General features: G+C 41.8%; 1 protein-coding gene across 1 annotated transcript in view; it reads right to left on the reverse strand.

Moving 5' to 3' along the window:
- Nucleotides 1-20,135, reverse strand: part of LOC126409052 (amyloid beta A4 precursor protein-binding family B member 1-interacting protein-like) — a 35,477-nt gene extending 15,342 nt beyond the window's left edge. The window contains exons 1-9 of the mRNA XM_050074935.1: nucleotides 20,085-20,135; nucleotides 12,183-12,242; nucleotides 5,197-5,284; nucleotides 3,812-4,023; nucleotides 3,661-3,732; nucleotides 3,411-3,570; nucleotides 3,175-3,296; nucleotides 3,007-3,081; nucleotides 1,142-1,285 (exon numbers count right to left, since the gene is read on the reverse strand). Of these exons, the coding sequence (XP_049930892.1) occupies nucleotides 1,142-1,285; nucleotides 3,007-3,081; nucleotides 3,175-3,296; nucleotides 3,411-3,570; nucleotides 3,661-3,732; nucleotides 3,812-4,023; nucleotides 5,197-5,284; nucleotides 12,183-12,242; nucleotides 20,085-20,117 (966 nt within the window). The 5' untranslated portion in view covers nucleotides 20,118-20,135. The remainder of the gene's footprint in view (nucleotides 1-1,141; nucleotides 1,286-3,006; nucleotides 3,082-3,174; nucleotides 3,297-3,410; nucleotides 3,571-3,660; nucleotides 3,733-3,811; nucleotides 4,024-5,196; nucleotides 5,285-12,182; nucleotides 12,243-20,084) is intronic.
- Between the last annotated feature and the right edge of the window lie 2,767 nt (nucleotides 20,136-22,902).

Genomic DNA, 22,902 nt, shown 5'->3' on the forward strand with positions numbered 1-22,902 from the left:
TGAAGCCTGTCAGCCCCAGTGAGCTCAGCCCTCCCCCCGGCTCATTGACGGCCATCCCGCCTTCACGGTGTCTCGGATCCTGGATGTTCGCCCGCGGGGATGGGGGTTCCAGTTTCTGGTGGACTGGGAGGGGTACGGTCCTGAGGAACGGTCATGGATCTCACGGGGCCTGATTCTGGATGATTCTCTGCTCCGGGAGTTCTACGCGGCTCATCCGGACAAGCCTGGGAGAACGCCAGGAGGCGTTCGTTGAGGGGGGGGGTACTGTTGTGGTTTGTATTTGCTGCTTTTATTTTGATAGTTTGTTCCAGTTGTGTGTGTGTTGTTTGGGTAACTTTACTTTTGTTCCTCCGGAGGCACCCTTCCCCCCTGCTGCGTCGAGGAGTGATTGGACTCACCTGTTTCTGCTTTGCCAATCAAGCCGCCTACCTTAAGCCTGCTGAGACACTCCTCGACGCCAGAGTATACAGAGAACCTCCGTGGTATCAGCTTGGCTCCCGTTTGGTAACATTGTGAACTTTCTCTTGTGCATTTTGATGAGTTTTTGTAACCGTGTCTCTCCTCCGTCTTTTCCAGTGCCTCCCGTGCCCTCACAGCCCAGCACTCTCTGGACGTCTTTTGTGTTTTTTTTGAAGGACTCTTGCAATTTTGATTTTTTGTGGATTCACCCGCCCTTTGTTAAATAAATCATTGTTATAACCGGCTCCGTTTCCGCTCCTGGGTTCCCTTTCTGCACCTCACGTCACAGAAAACCTTTGCACACTGACCTGAAGTACCCACCTACCAAAGATTTTAACTGTTTCTCAGGGTGTTAAAATTCAGGTGGCAAGTTTAGACACCTCCTGCTTTTTCTTTGTGGTTATCTTTTTTTTTGGTTCCTGGCGCCAAAAATCACCTTATGAAACATAACCCATCACTGATAATTCATCAGTTCCACTGTCACGACAACAGCCCACCACAGTTTTCTCCAGGCTGAGTGTGTGGGAGTTGGTTTCGCCCACACAACTTGCTAAATTTCAAATGTGGCCTCTCACCTACCTGTTTCTTGAGCAACAATACATCAGTGTCAACGCTGCACATGGCTGCATTTAAAATGTAATGTGATGTTTTCATTGTTCAAAACGTATTAGATGTGTCAAACCTTTGTCTTTCCCTTGGGTACATAGTAGATGCCCGAGGCCCTGAGCACAAAGTAGCGCGGTTTCCAAACCTTCTTCCCATCTTCCTTGAGGTACAGCATGCCCTCGAGATCAGGAACAATCACAGTAGGACCTTCAAAATGCTCCTGCAGGGTCAGAGGTCAAAGATTACATGCAAGACTGAAATAAACACTATTAACACATCAATTTGTCAAACAATGCTGTCGCCATCTTGGATTTTTGGAGCCAGAAGTAACCAAATTTGGACAAGAAGGTGGACCTAACCCTAAAACTAGCTGCTAGCTTTGTTAGCACAGTGCATTCACAGCTATGGTTAACTGTGATAATGCCAATGCTAATTTTAGCCAGGGCTGCACGGTGGTACAGTGGTTCGCATTGTCACCTCACAGCAAGAGAGTTTCTGGGTTCGAAACCTGGGGTGGGGGAGCAGAGTTTGCATGTTCTCCCCGTGTCATTGTGGGTTTTCTCCAGGTACTCCGGCTTCCTCCCACAGTCCAAAGACATGCAGGTTAATTGGTGACTCTAAATTGTCCATAGGTGTGAATGTGAGAGTGAATGGTTGTCTCTCTATATGTCAGCCCTCAGTCACAGGCTTAAAACTATTAAAGCAAAATATACTTAGCAGATAAACTAAACATCTGGCTTCTTAGAGGATCTTTTAGGACAATTAAATGCTAAATAAGACTTTTTCATCAACTAAAATGTTACAATTAACTTTCATTAACTGAAAAAATACTGAAATAGTGATGGCTACACCAATACACTGTGAATCTGTTGTTACACCAGCCTTACGTTACCTACTGTAACAAAAATTGTCACTGTTGTAGCAATTTGTCATCTGACAGCACCCACCTGTCACTCAAAGCAGCCACGCCCTTAATTATGCATAACTTTAAGCCTTAATAACATTTAAACCAGTGAGTTACATAAAAATTTACCCCCGTACAGTTGTCATGAATGTTGAAATTAGCTTTAGAGACCAAAACATTTTTGTACCAGGCTGTAGACATGTTTATTTCTGCTGTAAAGTTGGGCATTTTATTATGAAGGTCTGTGGGGATTGACTTGTCATGGAGCCAGCCTCAAGTGGCCATTAAAGGAACTGCATTTTTTTGGCACTTCTGCATTGGCTTCATTTTTCAGATGTTGCTGCTTGATTACAACTTCAGTTTAATTCTGGTTTAGGAAGGTTTTGCCAACCAGGATTTTACACCCTAAGGAGGGAGTTAAAACAGCAAGGAGGTTCCAGTGGGAGGTACAACTGTGTGTCATCTGCGTACCGATGGTAGGAGATGTTATGTTTTCTTAAAACAGACCCCAAAGGAAACAAATAAAGGGAAAATAAAATGGGGCCTAATATGGAGCCTTGTGGTACCCCACAGGCAATGGGGGTGCAGGAAGATCACGCATTATCAATTCTAACAGAGTCTGATCTGTCTCGGAGGTAGGATGCAAACTACTGACGGGCCTGTGCCAAATGCCACCAACTTACTCAAACTGCAAGATGATCCTGTGTCTAACAGAACATTATTTGTCATCCTCAAGAGAGCAGACTCTGACTGAAATTTGTCCATGAAGGAAATGAGTTGAGAGAAAACAACTATTTCCAGAATCCTGGATAAAAGTGGGAGGTTTGAGTTTGGCTAGTAATTAAGAACAGACAGATCAAGGTTTTTGGATCAGATGGTGTGACAGCACATTTAAAGCAAGATGGAACAAAGCAATTGACCATGTAGCTGTTATTTATTGATAAAACACAAGGCCCAGCCATCCGACCATTTTCAGTTTGTGAAATGACCCACAGCAACTTGACATAAAGGTCCAGTAATATGGTAATGTAACTGACCTTGAGTAAGAGCTGTCTGGTTGGGTCGTTAACTCCACTCAAACATGCTGTCCTCTTTTTCCACATGTAAAATAACTTCAGGGTGAGAAAGCATAGTTCACTTTACTGACTTAGCATTAAACCATGTAATAAAACTTTGGCGAAAAGAAAACACATGCTTGTACTCACTTGAGGGTCTGTGAACATCACATATTTCTGCGGTTTCAACACAAAATAGATTTTGTTTTCACTCAGGCGAGTCCACGCAGACAGGGGCTCCACTAAGTGTTCATGGTCCTCAAAGCCTCTCTCTGAAACGATGACAAAACATGTGTGCAACAGTGTCTCCTGCCTCTGTGGATGATTTTATTTACATGTGCTCTATTGCCTGCATATGACCTGAGTGCGTGTACAGCATGTCTCACCGATCTGCAGCTCAGGGTTGGTCTCACACAGGCTCCACTCGATGCTGCAGTCACAGTGTGTCTTCTCAAACAGCGTGTCCAAAACCTCTCGGACCGTCTGTCTCTCATCCACCATCAGTGTCTTAGAGCTGCCGTCACTCATCAGCATCTTTACTATCAACTAGAAAAGGCAGCAAGCTGAGTTAAACTTTATCTGTGTGACTGTGTGACTGTACGGTGAGGAAGACACACAAAAACCTGCTGACTTTACCTTCCTCACTTTGGCTTCTTTCAGCTTCTCCAGAGCCAGTTTAATTTTGTCTGCCTTTGTCTGGGGTTCGCTCTGGAGGCATAATAAAGGTAATCATTTTTTCATGATTTTAAAACTTAGTTTTTATGATCAGTGACAGATTCCAGGTTACCATCTGTAGCCCTCCAGAGGATTCAGCAGAGTTTGATGGTTGAGGAAGGGCAGCTGCTGGCTCAGGCTCCAGAGCCACGGCTGCTGTTTGATTGTCTGCACAGCTGCTGGACTGTTCATCCGTGGGGAGTTTCTCTTCTGGGCTGGTTGATTTTGATCCGAGGTCAGCCATCAGAGCATCCAGGTCATTGTCCTCCAGTTCATTAAGAGACTCTGTAAGGAGATAGGGGCACAGTTGTGGCCTAAAGGTCAGAGGAGCTGCTTTTTAAAAGGTGCCAGTCCAGGCTCTATCCCTGGAACAACCCATTTGGCATTGTAAGTTTATGCAAACCATGGTTAAGTTACATTTGTACATTTCATACATTAGATATATTGTAACTTTGATTTTCCATTTTCTATTTCATGTTGTGACAACGCTGCGTGGTTAGGTTTAGGCACAAAAATGTGTCGTTAGGGTCAGGAAAAGATTATGTTTTGGCTTAAAATGCCCAGTTTTGTTGTCACAACCGTGGATGGAAATGTTCCTGACATTGTCTTAAAACATACCCACTTTTGTGGCCACCCACACCACTGGAAATGTCAAGGTGTGTCATTTAAAATACCGTGTTTTGTCACCACAACTGCAAATGAAAATGTCCCAGACTTCTTAAATTTTACCTGCTTTTGTTGCCATGACCATGGGTGGAAATGTCCAGGACATCGCTGTAAACAGTACTTGTTGTTGTTGCCACAAACACCACTGGACATATCATGACGTGTCGTTAAAAAAGACCCGCTTCGGCCCCACAACTGGGGATGGAAATGTCCTGGACATCTTAAAAAATACCTGCAAATGTCGCCACTAACACTGCTGGTCTTGAATGGTGGTCTGCCACTTGGCAGCTGTCTTGCTTATGTGTCTTGCAGACACGTACAATGCCAACATTTTCATCAGGCAGCTGGGATGCTTTGCAACCTCACACCAAAGACAAGACCCTCAGAGCCAGCCTAGCTGTTTCCCCTTTTCCAGACAGGCCCAACATCAGTTTTTTCCTCACAATTTATTTTAACTGATCTATATATCTAATTTATTCATTGTCCTAAAAACTTGTAATCTCGATCTCTACTCTACTTACAGTTGTCCCATAACATCTTTTTATCCTTCTTTTCCCAAACTGATATGTCTTTACTTTTATCCCGTCTGGTTTCTGAAGGTTGGTGTGACCTTCTGGCACAAGAAAAAACGAACACTCCCCATTTTTCAATAGAAACCTTATCTCTTGAAAGACTGCCTTGCGTCTCCCCCACTTTCATCCTTCTACATCACACTCACTTTCAGGGCAGTGTGACTCTTGGCTGTGTAACACTGCTTTAGATGAAGGCGTCTGCATCTGAACGAGTACTCACCATGTAGATCTGTGAAGCCAATGGAGAAGGTGCTCTCTGTCTGTGAGGCAGGATCCACTTCTGGTGGGTCGGCTGCAGACATTAAACTCTGTAACGAAGAGATTAAATGGTAAATGAACAACGTCTCACACAGTGGTGTAAGGTAGTAACGATGGGCCCCACTGCACGCTATTATAACGGGCCCTATTTCACTCTAGTTACTTGTTATGAAGCACACACAACTCACACACAGAGTTTTAGGCGTATATATATTTTACCAACAGTGTGTCTTACTGCCACTTTGATGTTATGTCCACATGCAGATGTGCCCAGCTTGTCAGTCTTGAGAGATTTTGCACCTTAACTAGCTGCTGTAAATCCCGTTACATGATTGAACAGAGACTTGACATTGGACAACATCTACATACACACTGTATATGACAAAAACTACAAAAGAAAATAGGAAACTATTAGTTAAACTAAATAGTTTTCTATAGTTAAATTATAGTTTTTGGGGTCTTGTTTATGAGTGAGGGTAGAAAGGAGTGTGAGATGTCTCGGCAGTTTGTCGGTTTGGTGAACTGTCGTGGTGAAGAGGGAGCTAAGCCAAAAGGCAAAGCTTTCGATTTACTGGTCCATCCGGTCCCAACCCTCACCTATGGTTATGAGCTCTGGGTAGTGACCGAAAGAAAGTGGCCCAATTAGTTTCCTCCGTGGGGTGGCTGGGCTCGGCATTAGAGATAGGGTTGAGGAGCACAAACATCCGGAGGGAGCTCGGAGTAGAGCCGCTGCTCCTTTGTGTCGAAAGGGGTCAGTTGAGGTGGTTCGGGCATCTGATCAGGATGCCTCCTTCGCGCCTCCCAAGGTGTTCCTGGCACATCCCACTGGTAGGAGGCCCCGGGGCAGACCCAGAACATGCTGGAGGGATTACATATCTCATCTGGCCTGGGAACACCCTGGGGTCCCTTTGGAGGAGATGGAAAGCGTTGCTGGGGAGAAGGACGTCTGGAATACTTTGCTCAGCCTGCTGCCCCCGTGACTCGACTTCAGAGAAGCGGTTGAAAATGAATAGATGGATGGATATAGTTTTTTTTACAGTTTACGTAGAATAAGCATAACAGAAACAGAAAACCATGATAGAGATGGGTTTGCCTTTTTGAGGTCATATATGGAAAATTGCACCATTTTGATTTAATGGGAGTTCTTCTTTGAACACGGGTGTATTTCCAGGTGGCAATAGGGACCCTCCACCCCATGGGCCCCAGTGCAACTGCATTGTCTATATTTACACCCCTGGTCTCACATCAGCACTGGGGTCCAACTGTCTTGCCCACATCCATAAATGTCAGTTGTATAATGTAAAAAAATTAACACACAAAACAAAAAAGTTCACAAGTTTAAATCAATCAAATGTCTAAGTTGTTTTTTTTTTCAAAAGACTTCAGGTTGACTTGATCAGTTTGTTGACTGTGGCCTGTGGAACGTTGGCCCACTCTTCTTCAATGGCTGTGTGAAGTCGCTGGATATTGGCAGGAATTCCAACATGCTGTTGTCCATGCTGATCCAGAGCATCCCAAACATGCTCAATGTGTGACATGTCTGTGTGTATGCAGGCCATGCAAGGACTGGGATGTTGTCAGCTTCCAGGAATTGTGTACAGATCTTTGCAACATGGGGCCGTGTGTTATCATGCTGCAACATGAGGTGATGGCGACAGATGAATGCCGTTACAATGGGACTCCACTCGCCCACTCAACACCATACATGTCATGGCTGCCATCTGCCCAGTGCAGTGTAAACCAGGATTCATCTGTGAGAAGAACATTTCCTAAAAGTGCCAGATGCCATTGCTATTGAGTGTTTGCGCACTCTGTTTGGTTACGATGATAAACTGTGGTCAGGTAAAGACCGTCGTGCTGTTGCATCAGCTTTTCAGGTAGCTGGTCTCAGGTGATCTTACAGGTGAAGACGCTGGATGTTCATGTCCTGAGCTGGTGTGGTTACACGTGGTCTGTGGTTGTGAGGCTGGTTGGATGTACTGCCAAATTCACAGAAATGACACTGGCGATGACTCGTGGTAGTGAAACGAACATTCAGTTCACAGGCAACAGCTCTGGTGGACATTCCTGCAGTCTGCATGCCAGCGGCACGCTCCTATAAAAGCTTGTGACATCTGTGGTATTGTGTTGTGTGATCAAACTGCACATTTTAGAGTGGCCTTTTTTTAGTGACCATCCCCAAGGCACACCTGCGTAGTAATGATGCCGTTTAATCAGCATGTTGATAGGCCACACCTGTCAGGTGGATGGATTATCTTGGAAAAGTAGAAGTGCTCACTGACACAGAAAATTTAGAGAAATATAACTACTTTTTTAAAGATATTTTTAGGGCATTTTTTTTGCCTTTAATTGAGAGGATAGTGAAGTGTGAGAGAGAGAGGCATGCAGCAGAGGGCCACAGGCTGGGGTTGAACCTGGGCTGCTGCGGCAACAGCCTTGTACATGGGGCGCCTGCTCTACCACTAAGCCACCGACGCCCCGAGAAATATAACTACTGAGTGCATAAAACAAGTATCAGGGACCAGTTGCACAAAAGTATTCTCCTTCAGTATGACACTTAAGGCTTAATTTCTCTTTTGCTGAGGGACTTACACAGTTGCACAGAATCCCTTAAAAGCTTTCCTTAGTTAAGAAAACTTCTGAACTGCGTTGATAGAGATTTTACAGCGGTACAAGTTTCCATGGAGATTGTTTGTTTACTTGGACTCACACTTGTGACGCCTGTCATCGTCTCACAGAGTTGGCTTACAGTTTGATAGAGAAAAAATGGCAGAAGAAGAGAGGACAAGAAAACCATACAAGTCAGAGGAGGAGAAGAGTATACCTCTGGAGGAATACAATCATAGAAAGCACGAACTACAAAGTAAATCTGATCCCCAAATACCAGAAAACTGAAAATGATTGGAGGAAGAAATTTCAACAAAATTTAATTCAGTCAAATTTAAAGTGTAAAATCAAAAGCGTATCATCATTGCAGAACACTCTTCTCATTTATCATCATAAACTCGGTCATGTTGCAGTCAAGATAGAGTTGGAGGTACCTTAAGTTTTTTTTTTACCTTGCTTTGGTTGCTAAGGTCTTTTGTGCAACAGTCTAGGGATCCCTTAAGTTTAAGACCAAGACAAGGAGAAAACCATAAATACTAATGTGTATATTTTAAGGAAACCTTACAGAGAAGACTTAAGGGTGTTTTGTGCATCCGATTTTATTATGACCTTAACAAGGACTTTAAAGGAAAATCTTAATAAGATGTTTTGTGCAACCAGCCCCAGCCCTTTAAGCCTGTAAAAAATGGAACAAAAACAACTGTTGAGTTTAAATTTTTCTTTCAGTTGAATTTCATCGGATGTTTTAAAATACATTTTGCACAGAAGTTACGCCTTTGCCAAAAGCAACAGTTTTTAGTTTCATATAACACTTGTAATCAAAGTGCAGCCCATAAGACCAAAGTGAGCCATATGTGTCCTTGAAGTGCTCGTTTAAATATGTTACACAAGCCTGTTATTTATCAGTGGCTTTGTTTCCCTGCACTTTATCATGCTCTGTGTTCAAGCTGTACCATTGATGGAGAACATATTGCACTCAGCTTCTGCATAGACAGTAAATCATACATCGGTTCATTAAGAAAAACTGAATCATCAACATGGGATGTCGCAGTCTCTTTTTATATATATATATATATATTTAGAACAAGCTGTGCATCCGGTGCATACATCCAGACTCTGGTGAATCTGTTTTCCTTATTAAAGGACTTAAATACCACAAGGAAAGAGGCTGATGTCCAGACTGCAATATCTTAATTATTAACACAAGTCTCCACAGGCTCAATCATATTCTATAAACAAGCTGGGCAGACTGCCAGCCTGTATACAAAATAATTCCCGCCAGCACTCAATCCGACCCTGATGACTGTGTCTGAAAACACATGTCATCATGCTGGAGCTGCTGCTTAAATGACACCTCCGAGCTCCTTGAGTTGGGGATAAAAAAACGCTCCTTTTTCTCCTCTCGCTCCGAGGCAGTAAAGCAGAGAATGGACCCAATCAAGGCGATGAGTGGAATCACTTTAAATCCTTTTGTTTCTCAAACTCTGAGAGGATCAATGCTTTAATCAAAATGCTTTTCTTGCTAACTCTGGTAATAGTCTGTGGAATAGTGTTTGTCACTGTGATGGCTTTCCAACAGGACGCATGCCAAAGTGACATATAGATCCTTTTCTGGTATGGCTGATGTAATGTTCCAGATTGATCCCACTCTCAGGGCTGCACTCATTTAGCCTACATGCAGAGGTTTAAAATGGACAATAATGAATTGCGCCTCAGGCTGAGGTTGCATCAGTTAGAAGTGTGTAATGTTTTTCTTGGCCGGCCCGCACTTATATGATGAGCAGCTTATGTGTGCTTAAGGCTGAATCTGCAGCGATCGCCCACGGTCCAATCCAGATGCGAATGACTTCACATCTCAGCGTCGCCTTACATTTTTCTGTCTGATGCTTCAGTTTCAAAACAAAGACTGCCATGTGTAATCAGATAATGTCCAGATTAGGGAGGTAAACATCAGGCGATTTGTCTGATTCACTTCTTGTAACCTGTTCCTACTTCAAAAGCACTGAAGGGAACGGTCGGCCAGAGTGTAAGAGTCTCAGCTCATCTGGTCGTGTTTTCAGAAAGAATGCGACCAGAGATGTTTGATATCACACTGATGTTTCTCACAATGCCAGATGAAATTTACAGACACATTATGGGATGTCCGATAAGCACTGCAACGGCCAAAACTGTCTCCGAGCAATTCCGTTTGTATGATACTAAACTGTTTTCTTCATCACACAAGGTAAACACTTCCTGCTTTATGTTCAGAGACAAACCTTTCTTTCAGGTAATGAAACACTACAATCTGTACCACACAGGTTTCACAAGGAAAATGACTGGCTTTTAAAGTGCAGGACCTTGACACCAGACCCTGGGTGCATATTCATACTCCTAACTTAGGTTTCGGCAACAAATGCACTTTGGTTAAGGTTAGGAAGCCAACAAAAAAAGTAATTAAAAAACATGCTGTAGTCGCTATGAGTGTATACTGTATTGTATTGCAAGATTGCCTGAAATACATTGCAGGTGAACATTTTGCTGCAATAAATAACATCTTCTCATTATGTTAATAGAAAACATAATTTGCTTGGCATTACATCTCCCTCAAAACGTGTATGCTGTTTCAAATTAGTTGTATATAAATGTAATTTCTATGGGACAGAGCTGCAGTTTGGCCTGGATTGAAATATCTCAACAACTTCTGGATGATTGGATTGCAATGAAATTTCAAGCAGACATTTATGTTTCTCATGACTTTGACAATCCCCTCACCCTTCCTCTAGATCAGGGGTCTTCAACATTTTTCAGGCCAAGGACATCTTAGCTGTATAAAATTATGTTGCATATGAAACTGGGCCTACAATAACGTGCAGGGCAGCCTAATGTGCCCTGTATAAACATACTCTTTTATGTTGCATACAATACTAAGCTATTGAAATAATGATTACTGGCAAATGTATATATTTATTCACTATGTTTGTTTCAGAGTCTCTTGCTCCAAAAGTTACAAAACGGTCCACTGTGCCTCACAAGAATGTACGTGCACTTGGAATAATGATACAGCTAACTGGCCAATACTTTTCAATAGTATGTAACTGTAGGTATGCACGATAGTATCGATACGTCATCGGTATCAGCCGGTATCGGCTTTAAAATGGCTGGTCAGAATCGGCCAACATATTTTTTTTAATTTGCACAATGAATAAACGTTAAATACATTGAAAACTATTGTATTTCATGTCTCCATCTGCTGGTGGGCCATCATGATAAGAGTATGCATGTATAATATTATGTTAATTCTACTACAGAAGAGACCTGATGCCTGTTATCATGTCAAAAAAACCCTGAAAGTAGCAGGGGACTTTAATTTTGCCAAAGATTAAAGACAATTAGACCATAAATTGATGCAGAAAAGGCACAAATTGGTGCATTATAAAATCACAAGAATGCAGGAAATTAAGTGTTTGATTCTCAAAATCTCTGCTGCCTTTATTCGACAGGACAGATCCACAGTGAAAGGGGGGAGGAAGACAGGGGATGATATGCAACAAAGGGCCAAGGGTTGGAATCAAGCCTACGCCCACTGCAGCAAGGACAAGGCCTTTGTACATGAGGTGTCCACTCCTCTACATGAGCTAGTGGGCGCCCCCTAGCTTTGAGGCTATTTAGGGAAACTCTCAAAGCAACTCTGAGCATGAAAGGGATGGGAACTTCTACCTTAGTGAGGTGGTGTGTTTGACCCTGTTGCTATGTATGACAAATTCTTTTAACAGATGTGATTGGTTGTCCTTTTGTGAGCCTGCAGGGTGTGGATACCCAGAGGAAATAACCTGCGTCACAATATGAGACCGTGAAAGCACTAATTGTTAGCGTGATCACTCTGCTGATAGAAGGTTGAGGCAGACCCAAGTCATCACCGCTGCATTTTTATATTTGCCAAATATCTTAGTGTTGTGATCACTTTGGTTTCTGGCGATGTTGCATTGGGTGGGAGATGTGTGCGCATCTCTAATGGAATCAACCACAAACATCTCTACAGGATCTAATCTGTAGTGTTTCATTATCTCATTGTCATTCAGCATTATTTCTCCTGCCTGGATGTGTTTATCCCCTCTTCTTAAGTAACTCTTTAGCCTCTTAAAACTCCTCCTCCCTCCTCCCAACAGTTTTCACCTCAGGACCTCTTTGAGGGGCCACAGTGCTTTGTGAATAACCTTTATCTTCACCAGGATCAAGTCTTAACTGTAAGAGGAAATTCTTAGAATACGTCATAGTTCTAAGAAGGAGCAACTTGGTTCTAGGAAGCTTTGTAAAAACATGAAGTTTGCATTTAGGTCACAGCACTGCTGCACAACTCACCTGAGAGAGATGATCCATCTCTCCGAGCAGGTGACTGAACATGGCATCTATGTCGTCCATCTGAGAAGACAGAACATAACATTTTAGATTTCAGCAGCAGTAAAGGGTTTAAATTTAAAATGTAGGAAGGAGAGGAGACAGCAGTTGCATCAGGAACTGAAAAATTTCAGTTCAGTTTAAAGTCGGTTTCTACCAGCACCAGTTCTTAAAGGGACAGTTCACCCCCGAATCAAAAATAACAATACATCCTCACTCCGACCTCGTTACATAGACGTTTCATCCTAGGCTTTCCATGTCGAGATATGATGTGCAAGGTACCCTGGGTGCGTTGGTTGTTCACGCTCTGGGACACCGTGTTAAGTTCTGCCTGTTACATGCATTGCCTTCTTTCAAGATACGCTTCTGTTTTCACAGGAAATTTACAGTTTGCATGCAGCCTCGTTCAGAATAAACGCGCTATGTCAGTACAACAGTGTGAATTAACTTTTTTTTTCCTTCAACAACAAATACATGTGATTATGTCTTGCCAGCACATGCATGTGACTGGGTTTAGGCAACAAGAGCACGTAGTTGGGTTTAGGACAAAAGAACAGGGTTTTGCTTTACAATCTTACAGGAAGTGAACACCAGCCTCCTGGATGAAAGTCAGTGGTTGTTGGACCCATCCGCCACCCCTCCTGCCCACCCCACTTAGACTTCCGCGGTGTTAACTTTGATTGTTGTCCAGCCGAGTTTCCTCCTGACACCGCTCGGTGCCTTAAACAATAATGGTGACTGGCTGTGTATCATGCTGACGTGAAAGGATGGCTGTCTGGATTGTTTTGGTGTGAGTTGCTGCGTGTTGGAGATATCAGCCATAGAGATGTCTGCCTTCTCTCCAATATAATGGAACTAGATGTCTCACTCACCGTATCACTGTTGGCAGGTGTAGTTTGGTATAAAGAAAATAGTTCCTACATGAAACTGCTCACAACAAGGTCTGTGGATTATCTTGAGTAACCAGGTCATGATTTCTGGAAAGAGACATTGATGTTGAGTTTTTTAAATGTAATTTTTGGAGCTTTGAGCACCACAAGCTGAGTGCCATCTAGTTCCATTATAGTGGAGAGAAGTCAGACATCTCTAACCAAAACAATCTAGACTGATAAATAGCACTACAGGTAAGAGGAAAAATATGTATTTTTGATTTTGGTGTCAACTGTCCCTTTAACTAGTTTGTCGTGCATCAAGCGGAAAAGTTGGGAACTCCATTGAAAGGCCACCAGCTCCTGCATAACAGCATTTTTGTGGTACGGCGGTACAAACACATTTGAACTCATGCATGCACACATACACAGTTTGGACATGTCTGTCACAACTATAAAAACAGATAAACAACATGTGACAAGAGCTTGATTAATCCACAGAAATGTGATCTCTGTTTCTAAATATCTTTAAAGTCACAAGCACTGCAATGCAACGTCTCTGCAGAGCGTCACAGCAGTGTGTGTGGCAGGTTAAAATAGTTTCCATGTTGCTCTGGCTGTGAAGTCGAACAAGTTGTTTTTATCGCCATCCAGCAAACCGATGAACAACACATTGAGTAAACTGTGAGGTGAGGTGGTTGGAGACAGCAGAGCTTAAGTCACCTAACTCTGGTAAATATGTCACAGGTGGAGAAAGCAAACATTCCTCACTGAACATGATTTAAAACCTGCATCATTTGGATCCACATTAGAATAAACTGCAACTTTGAAACTTGTTTACTCCTCTGTCTCATTTTTCAAATATACACTTTGGACAATTTAAAATATCTTCTGCAGGAGTCATGAGGCTAATCATTAAATGATCTCTCAATTACGGGTGACAGCTCAAGTCATTGTACATCACATTCTTTTCACAAATAACTGATCACTCCCAAAAAAAGGGGGCTTCACTGTGATCAAAGCTTTTCATCAGCCAACATTTTGTGGAACCGAGCGTCGGGGTTTGTCCATATGGAGGCGGCAAATGGCCAGCTTTAGGGTCGAAAATGCATCTCGCATGTGGAGCGGCTTAAAAAGCAAACTGAAGAATGAGCTCTGTGGCTCTTGCCAACTCTTTGAGACTGTTGCTATGTGCGGTTATCAATAACAATAAATATTAATACAATGTAAAGCCACAGCAGCGTGCATAGGAACAAGAAGCAGAACATATGAGCAGAGGGAACAGCAAATGTGGAGGCGGTATCGGTGGTATGATTTACATATCATATATAGCAAGGCCTGTCACCTGCTTTTTATTTGCATTTTAAGTTATCACTTAAAATTTAAGGGGTTTTCTGATAACTGCTCTGATGCGGGATGCACACAGTAGCATGGAGACAATGGACATGTTGGCGTCCTGCAACAAGCAAAATACCTGGAAGCACACATGGACAGCAGACTGCCACGCCGATATATAAACTCATTTAAACTGATAATATGGTATTTTTTGGGAGTGTTTTTAATTTTCATACCTTATTTCTGTGCATGTTATGCGTATAATCCATACACACATAGTGCGTTTTCTGTTTGTATGACACAACTAGATATAACTTGACTGTAACCATGTTTATATGACTGCGACACATGTTCATGCATACTTTCTTCATGTGCTAAAAACGTGTCGCCCCTGGCCTTGATTATACTTTTTATAAAGCACATTTTTGTATTGTCGATGCTTTGTTTTCTTTCTTTTTTTTTCTGTGTCTCATTAGGTTGTTATGTTACATTGCACAGCTTAATTCTGTCATCCATTAACTGCGGTCCACTTCACATAACTTAGCGCTAAGTTTGCCTTCTGCTCAGTGGATGCTGGAAAAGACTCCAACACCTTGTGACCCTAACTATAACTAAATACATATTTAGGCTGTCAGTTTTATGTGCGTTACAATCTGTGGAGCCAATCCTCATTTCTTGTTAAACCTGCATCAACTTGTTTTTTGGCCTCCTGGAAAACAAGTTGTGAACACAACACAGATATTTTGTCACAAATTTTAACTTGATGTAGCAAACACGTGCTCATTTACACATCCAGCTGACATGGGGCAACATTAGCATTCATTTGGAGTCATGATTCTGAACATCTGGCAAATCTAAAGCCAATTCACGCTCCTTTTAGCTCTGTTTTTAGTGGTTAAACGTTCCACTATGTTCAGCAGCTAGTAGCTAACTGTCTGTCTGCCATTTGGGGCTGGGCAGGTAGTGTACAGGGGGTGTGTAAGAGCTTTTTTGGCAATAAAAAAAGCCCCACTGCTGCATGCTGAGCGCGACACTATGAAACCAGTAACATAAAGCCAAAATAATTAGCTAAAAGATGCTAAATGCCTTGTGGAGTTGGAGGAGACCATAGAGTTAGGTGATAATTATGTTGCCTTTCACATACATAATGTTAGTCATTTGATAATAGCAGCTTTAAACCACAAAATGTGTACATTAAGTGGCCACAGTAATTTTACCCATTGGTTGGCGGACCCCTGTTTTGAACAGGCCCCCAGGAAGTGCGCCGGGCTTTGAAGCCAATTTTTGTAGTGTCCAAACAGTGGTACTGTACATTCTGGGGTCCGTCATGTGATGCCATTGGGCCTAAAAAGACTTTTTCCCATTGACTTAGATTTAAAGAGAGAGACGTCTGTAAATTAGCGGATACATTTTTTGGATGTTACAACCCCTGTGAAATGACTGGTCCCACTATAAAGATTTAATCCATTTGTTCTGATAACATTTGGAAACTCTTAAGGAGCTGCAAGAATAATTGTTTTATCCCCACTCAAGTTTGCAGAGTGCTAACCGGAAGTCAGCTGTGCTCAAGCGCGCTTGGCCATGGTCGGCGGCCCTAAGTCTCTAGTGCGCCTGCTCTATGGGCCCAATGATGCAGAAGCAATGCTGATCATCTGGGTCATTTCATTCCGCGAAAATAGAGCTTTTTTTGCTTTATGCCACTGAGCAACTTTCATTAGAATGAACCAGGGCCCACGGCCAACGCTGTATCCAGCAGCTGGTTGAACAAAACACCTTAAAGGGATAGTGCACCCAAAAATGAAAATTCAGCCATTAACTATAGTTAATGGCTGAGTCCTCATATCCCTTGCAGAGATCAGCGGGGGCAGCGGCTAGCACACCTAATGGCAGACGGCGCCCCAGACTAACGTCCAAGAACACAAAATTGAATCCACAAAGTAGCTCCAACATGCTCATCCGTAGTGATCCAAGTGTGCTGCAGCCGCGACATAAAAAGTTGTGCAGTCTCGTCAGTACTGATGTCCAGATTCTCAAGTGCAGGCATTGCCAATTCCCAGTCTGAGCAGCAAAGACTTTCCTCATCCGTTGGCATTGCTTTGCATTTGAAACAACTACACCACCAGGTTTCCAGTGCTCGACTCCGGTATTCTGCGGCTGGCTGAGGGTTAGGCTCATGAGCTGCGGCGGCTGCTTCATCCAGTAGCCTGAGTTCCGTCCGTTCCGTCCGTCCGTATACGGCTCAACAAAGAAATGCTGTTCCTCCTTAATTTCAGAGTCTTCAGACATGTTGGGCTGTCCTTTGCTAAAAGACCGTAGTGCAAATGATCTTTTAGCTCTGTGGTTACGTTGTCTCTCCCTGCGGTGCACATGTTACGTGATGTAAACACGGGTGAGCAAAGCTCATGCTTTCACTGGTTGCACACACGCGTGAGCGCGGAGCACAGAGAAGCAGTCAGAGCTACAGGCTACAGTGAGGCTAAAAACAAAGTTCATATGACGTTTGTCGAAACAAATTTTTATGTCGGGGCTTCAGCACACTTGGATCACTACAGATGAGCAGTATGGAGATACTTTGTGGATTCAATTTTGTGTTCTTGGACGTTAGTCTGGGGCGCCGTCTGCCATTAGGTGTGCTAGCCACTGCCCCCGCCGATCTCCGTAAGGGATGTGAGCACTCTAAAACTTCACCAGGGCCTCCATCGGCATATGGGTGAGTAGATAATGGCTGAATTTTCATTTTTGGGTGCACTATCCCTTTAAGTCTTCTCAGTAAGTATGACACTAAAGGCTTAATTTCTCCTTAGCTGAGGTACTTACATAAGAGTGTTACACGGAGTCCCCAAGAGGGTTTCCTTAGTTTAAGGGAAAACAATAAAGCATTTACTGCATCGAAAAATATTTTACAGCCATCAAATTCTACAGTTGTCATGGGAACCGTTTGTTCGTTTGCAGAAGACCTGTTTTGTGCAACTGATTTTATTTTGAGAAAACTTTAACTTGGACTTTAAGGAGAATCTTAACTCAAGGTGATTTGTGCAACCGACCCCTGGTCTATTACTACATCCATGGTTTTAAAGCCTCAAGTTTGGCATTTTGACGGTTGCCTTCTTGGACTTTTGGAGCCACAAGTGGTAAGGAGATGGAAGTAACCCCAACGCATGCTGCTAGCTTGGTTAGCAAGATGTATTTACAGTCTATTGTTAACTGTGATAATGCTAATGCTACTTTTTGCTAGCAAAAACAGGGTTAAAAACATAATGACAAAGGTACTGTAAAGTAGTAAAGTAACTGTGCTCAATTTTTTTTGCTCCAATTTCAACATCTGCTCAGTTTCAGTCCCCATTGTTACAAGTAGACAAAGAAACTCAACACAGTGACATAGAAACCCTACCGTCAACTAGCATTTTGGCGGTGTAATCACACAGCTCACAATGGCAAAGAAAAAGGCATAGGCCTCTTGGGTAGGGCACAATGTACATCTATAAATCATACTGCACTTCAAGCAATGGCAAGTGAAATTAAGCAAATCGTGTTGGAGTTGGAGCTTATAAATGTTTGGCAACAGTTACTTTGCTACTCTACTATGATATAATTAGTACTGTCCTCAATGTTCATGGAGAAGAAGGAGCAACCAGAAATATATAAGAGGAAATGCGATGCTACCAGCATGATGTGTAGTTACATTTCTGGGGAAGTGCATGTTGGGCTACATTGTACGGGTTAGGATACACATCCTGTGGATACAATGCACAAGTATAAACTGACCTTTAGGTGATAATTCTCAGTGGGTTTGTTGCTATGAGCAACTCCTTTCAAATACAAGTAGTCAAGTAATCCATCAATGTTTCCTCATACAATGATTCATATGATATCTTACAAAAACGCACATGGGCATCGTCACATTATGCACTTTACGTAAAGCTCCCTTGGGTAGGTTTTGGAAAATCAACATGGCTGGGTGTAGTTACATTACATACTTAACGTGAAGTTACATAGGTTCATGTTAGGTTTCGGAAAGTAAAGTTGGGTTGGGGATTTAAGAAAAGAAACATGGGTGGGCATGATCACGTTATGTACTTAACGTAAAGCTATGTAATTAACATAATGTGATTACGTACCTTAAAATAACTCAAAGTTCATTTGGTTTTACACGGGACACAAACACCGGTCTCCTGGGGAAAGTTGTGTGTTTGTTTGACCCATCCACCATCCCAACCTGCATCTTTATGCAGACTTTCGCTCTTTATACTACTTCCGTCTTCATTCCCGTCAGTGCATTCATCACGATTGCAGTCGTTACGATTACATGGGTTATATACAAGTTATTACTATCACCTATTTTTTGTAAGTATGGATACAAACAGTGCATGAGAACAGCCTGAATAAATTGTTAATACAAAAATATTGATTATAGCTGCTTTTATATAATATGATTCTCAGCTCATTTTTGTTAATACTTGTAAAGACAAAGTTGGATCACACTGTGATATACGTAGCTGAATGAGTCATCTAAGAAAGAGTGAATTAATTCTCAGAAGTGAAAATCTGGGTAACACTAAATATATGACAACCACAGCGGACGTGTTTGACTCTGTTTAGCTTCACACTGATGTATTTTACACATTAAAGCTGCAGCTCGAGGTATGCAAAGTGCATACTCTGCTCTGTATACGCTTAGTCATCTGTGGTGTTTGTGATGTTCATAAATTTAGAGCCTTTAGTCTGTTCTTTATCTCTCTCTGTACAACTTGGTCTTCTTCATACACATATATATGTATACACACACACACACACACATCCAGCTTAATGTGCATACACACAAACAGAAACACATATAGTATACAGTCCTGCCTGAGCTGTTCAGTCTCACTCTGTGTTTACGCTGAGCGATAAACAGACCATCCATTAAACTGTGATGAGGCAGAAGGGGAAGTGGAGACGATGGTAGTGGACTAAGTATTGATTCCATATGAAAGTGATTTTTTTTGTTAATCAAGAAAGTGAACTCTACCTTTGTGGCTCCTCGAGACTTCTGCCTCACACATGTGAAAGTCAATCCCAACTTCTGTTTCAGTAACTTCTTTCTCATACAGAGATATACCTATTTACTGGTACTCATCCTGGGCATGTGCTCATCAAAGCATACATTACAAAACCCCATTTGTTTATAAATTCCATGCTCTCATCGGGCATGTCAGATTGTTGCTGCCGTCTCCCACTGTGGTCTCACACATCAACAACGAGGGGAACCGCCAGGAGACAGACAGGCAGGCGAGCAGGCGTACGGGCCAAAGCCTGAGTACAAAAAGCGATTTATTGAGACTTATATGCATGAAAGGAACCAGAAAGCATTGCCTGCTGACAGTAAACCAACATGCTTTCTCTTTTCTTGTGGTTGAGAGCTTCTTACTGTTTTCTAATTAGTTGCACAACCACCCATTGGCGGCTGTGAGAGGACATGTGTTTGTCCTAAACAAAGCTGATGTAGCTGCTCAACTATTTAACTCTTAAAAGGATGAACAGGAGGGAGGAATATGTATTTACCATAATAGCTCCAGATTTTACAGTAGCATATTTGTTTTCATTGATTTACTATACAGTTGCTATGATACACAGCTCATAAACGTATTTCAAAACATTCACTATCATATAAGGTTCTTACCTTCTCTGTCTCTTTCACACATGGGAGCATCATACAGTGTGTGGAAGTGCTCAGAGGTCAGTCTTTTAGTAACCACTTGAACATGTGACTCTGCCTGTACGCCTCTGCAGATATTGGCTGAATTTCCTGTGAAATCAGGAAGTAGATTAAACTACATGAAGAAGACTGAGGTTTGTCTTTCTAATTCTGCTGCATATCTGCAGTGCTGCTCTGCAGCTTCTGACCACAATATATGTGTTGCTTCTTTTCATTTCTCACACCTACACAATCTTGTAGAGCTACACACAGGTGATCCCCCTATAAGGCTGATTAGCTCCGTCCTCAGGACGTTGTGGGCATGTGCAGGACATAATTGGTGCTGGCTGTGGCTCAGGAGGCAGAGCAGTCGTCCACTAAGGTTGGTGGTTCGGCCCCTGGCCCCTGCAGTCTACATGTCAAAGTGTCCTTGGGAAAAACACTGAATCCCTAATTGGTCCCACTGGTGTGTGAGTCAGTGTGGATGGTTACAACTCCTGATGAGCAGGCAGTTTGTTGCATGGCAGCATCTGTCACAGTGTGTGGATGGGTAAATGCTTCCTGTGTTGCACTTTGAGTCACTAAGACTAAAAAAAAAACAATAAAAAAAAAAAAAAACATGATGTAGTTTTGATGTACGGGGTGCGAATGTAAGAATTCAGTTACAATTTTATAGCTGACATATTGTAAATATGTATCCCCCTTATTCACATATACCTTATTTTCCTCACATGTGAGACAGAAATAGGCTACTCGCAAAACAAGTTAGATGTAGCCTACTTATTCACCTTATTTTTCACGGAAACACGGAGGCAAAACAGAACACAGCCAGCTTCCGGTTTGTGCGACACTTACGGTCCAGCACTCTTGACCACTGTGGGAATCGCCTTGTTGTGTTTAGCTATATATATATATCACATTTTTCACATCACTGTATCACCATTTAGACTAATCTGATGTTTGTAAAGTCTATAAACACAATGATTGAACAAACATTACTATTTCTGTGTGCACGTTTTGTAATTAATAACATGGTTATCGTAGATTAGCTGGGCTAGCCGTTAGCAGTGTCTGTAATGACTCAATAAACGTCCGTGAAAAAAATATTTTTTCCAGTGGATGTCTTAGTTACAACATGATTGAGCTAACTGGAGTAGTTTCATGTCGTATCCGACAACGGGAGGCTTTTAACAGATGACGTCCTGATGTTAGCTTTGCTGCTGCTGTTAGCTGTCCCTGTCAGCTGCAGCCACTGATGCTTTCTAGACATCGTGATTTCCCAAAACTGAATAAATACCACACATAGCAACACAAAACTGCTTTGCTAGCTCAGTCATGTTGTAACGGCTGGATGGTTGATGCGTACATGCTGATTTGGGTGCTATCAGAGCCGATCAGCGCATCAATAATCAACTCAGTCAATAAAAACAACCCGTCCTGTGTTAGGAGTGTATGTCGCTGACAGAAAGAAAGAAAGAAAAGGAAAAAAAGATAGAAAAGCAGCGTACACCTCACATATTTATTTCTCACAGTTGCGCACATGTTTGGCTGGCATGCAGACGCACAGTCTGTGTGTCTGTGTGTCTGTGTGTCGAGGGTGCGAGCCGCAGCTCAGGTAGAGAGGCTATGTAGCCCGGTGTGTTTTTTCGCTGATTCGGTTCTGCAGGTTCTCTGCTGGTACACTGGAGACAGGGATCAAGCAGTTTGTCTCACTCGGGATAGATTGTGCTTCTTTTGGTTCATAGTTTTTGATTGACGTGCGATTTATTCGTGTTTGGAGGGAATTAGTTTTACCGGCAATTACCGGATAACGGAAACGTGGGCACAGTTATCTATATAAAATACACAGACAAACTAACTAACTAACTGATTGACTAACATAAACAATTGAAAATTGAAAAAAAATTAGCTTGCACCGTTAGCTCCGGTAAGGGAAAGCAGCTGACCGGAAGTCACGCACAAAAACGCCTAAGTTGATCACTATTTACTTCCGTGTTTGAAAATAAGGTGGATAGACAACCTGTTTATATGTAAAACAAACAAACAAACAAAAGTGTAAAATCTAAATATTAAATGATAGACACTTTTTAAATCATATAAACATTGTTTATGGAGGACAAAAATAATGTATAAATAACTACAATGAAATGCTGAAATGAATATGAAAAAAAATAAATTAATGAATTCAATTAGTGAATGCAGAGGTAGGACCTCCTACCTCACTGACATACATACACAGAAATATATAATTGAATGAATGTAGTTGTACAATGTAGAAAAAAATCACATATTTATTTAATAATGTCCTGTGTGATCATCAACTTTTATTTGTTTTTTTTTAATTTATTTATGCATTTATGTATTTATTTCCATATTATAAACATTTATTTATTTTATTTATCTATTTTTTATTTCTGTATTTGTTTCAGTATTTATTTATTATTCTATTTATCTACTTATATCCATATTTATTTATTTATTCAGTTATTCCTGTATTTATTTATACAGTTACTTATTTATTTATTTATTTTTTCATTCTTGTATTTATTTATACAATAATTCATTTATTGCTAAAATAATTCCATAATTGCAAACAATCACATATAACTTGGTGATTTATATTAATTTCTGTCTCATATCAGAATCAGAATCAGAATCAGAAATACTTTATTGATCCCCGAGGGGAAATTATTTATGTTACAGGTGCTCCTTGCAAGAGAGGAAAGATACGTGAAAATATAAGAAATTTAAACAATAGTATTTACAAATATATAGTTAAATAAACAGGAATTATTAACAAACA

This window comes from Epinephelus moara, chromosome 21 (genome assembly GCF_006386435.1).
Source record: "Epinephelus moara isolate mb chromosome 21, YSFRI_EMoa_1.0, whole genome shotgun sequence".
NCBI classification, from domain to species: domain Eukaryota; kingdom Metazoa; phylum Chordata; class Actinopteri; order Perciformes; family Serranidae; genus Epinephelus; species Epinephelus moara.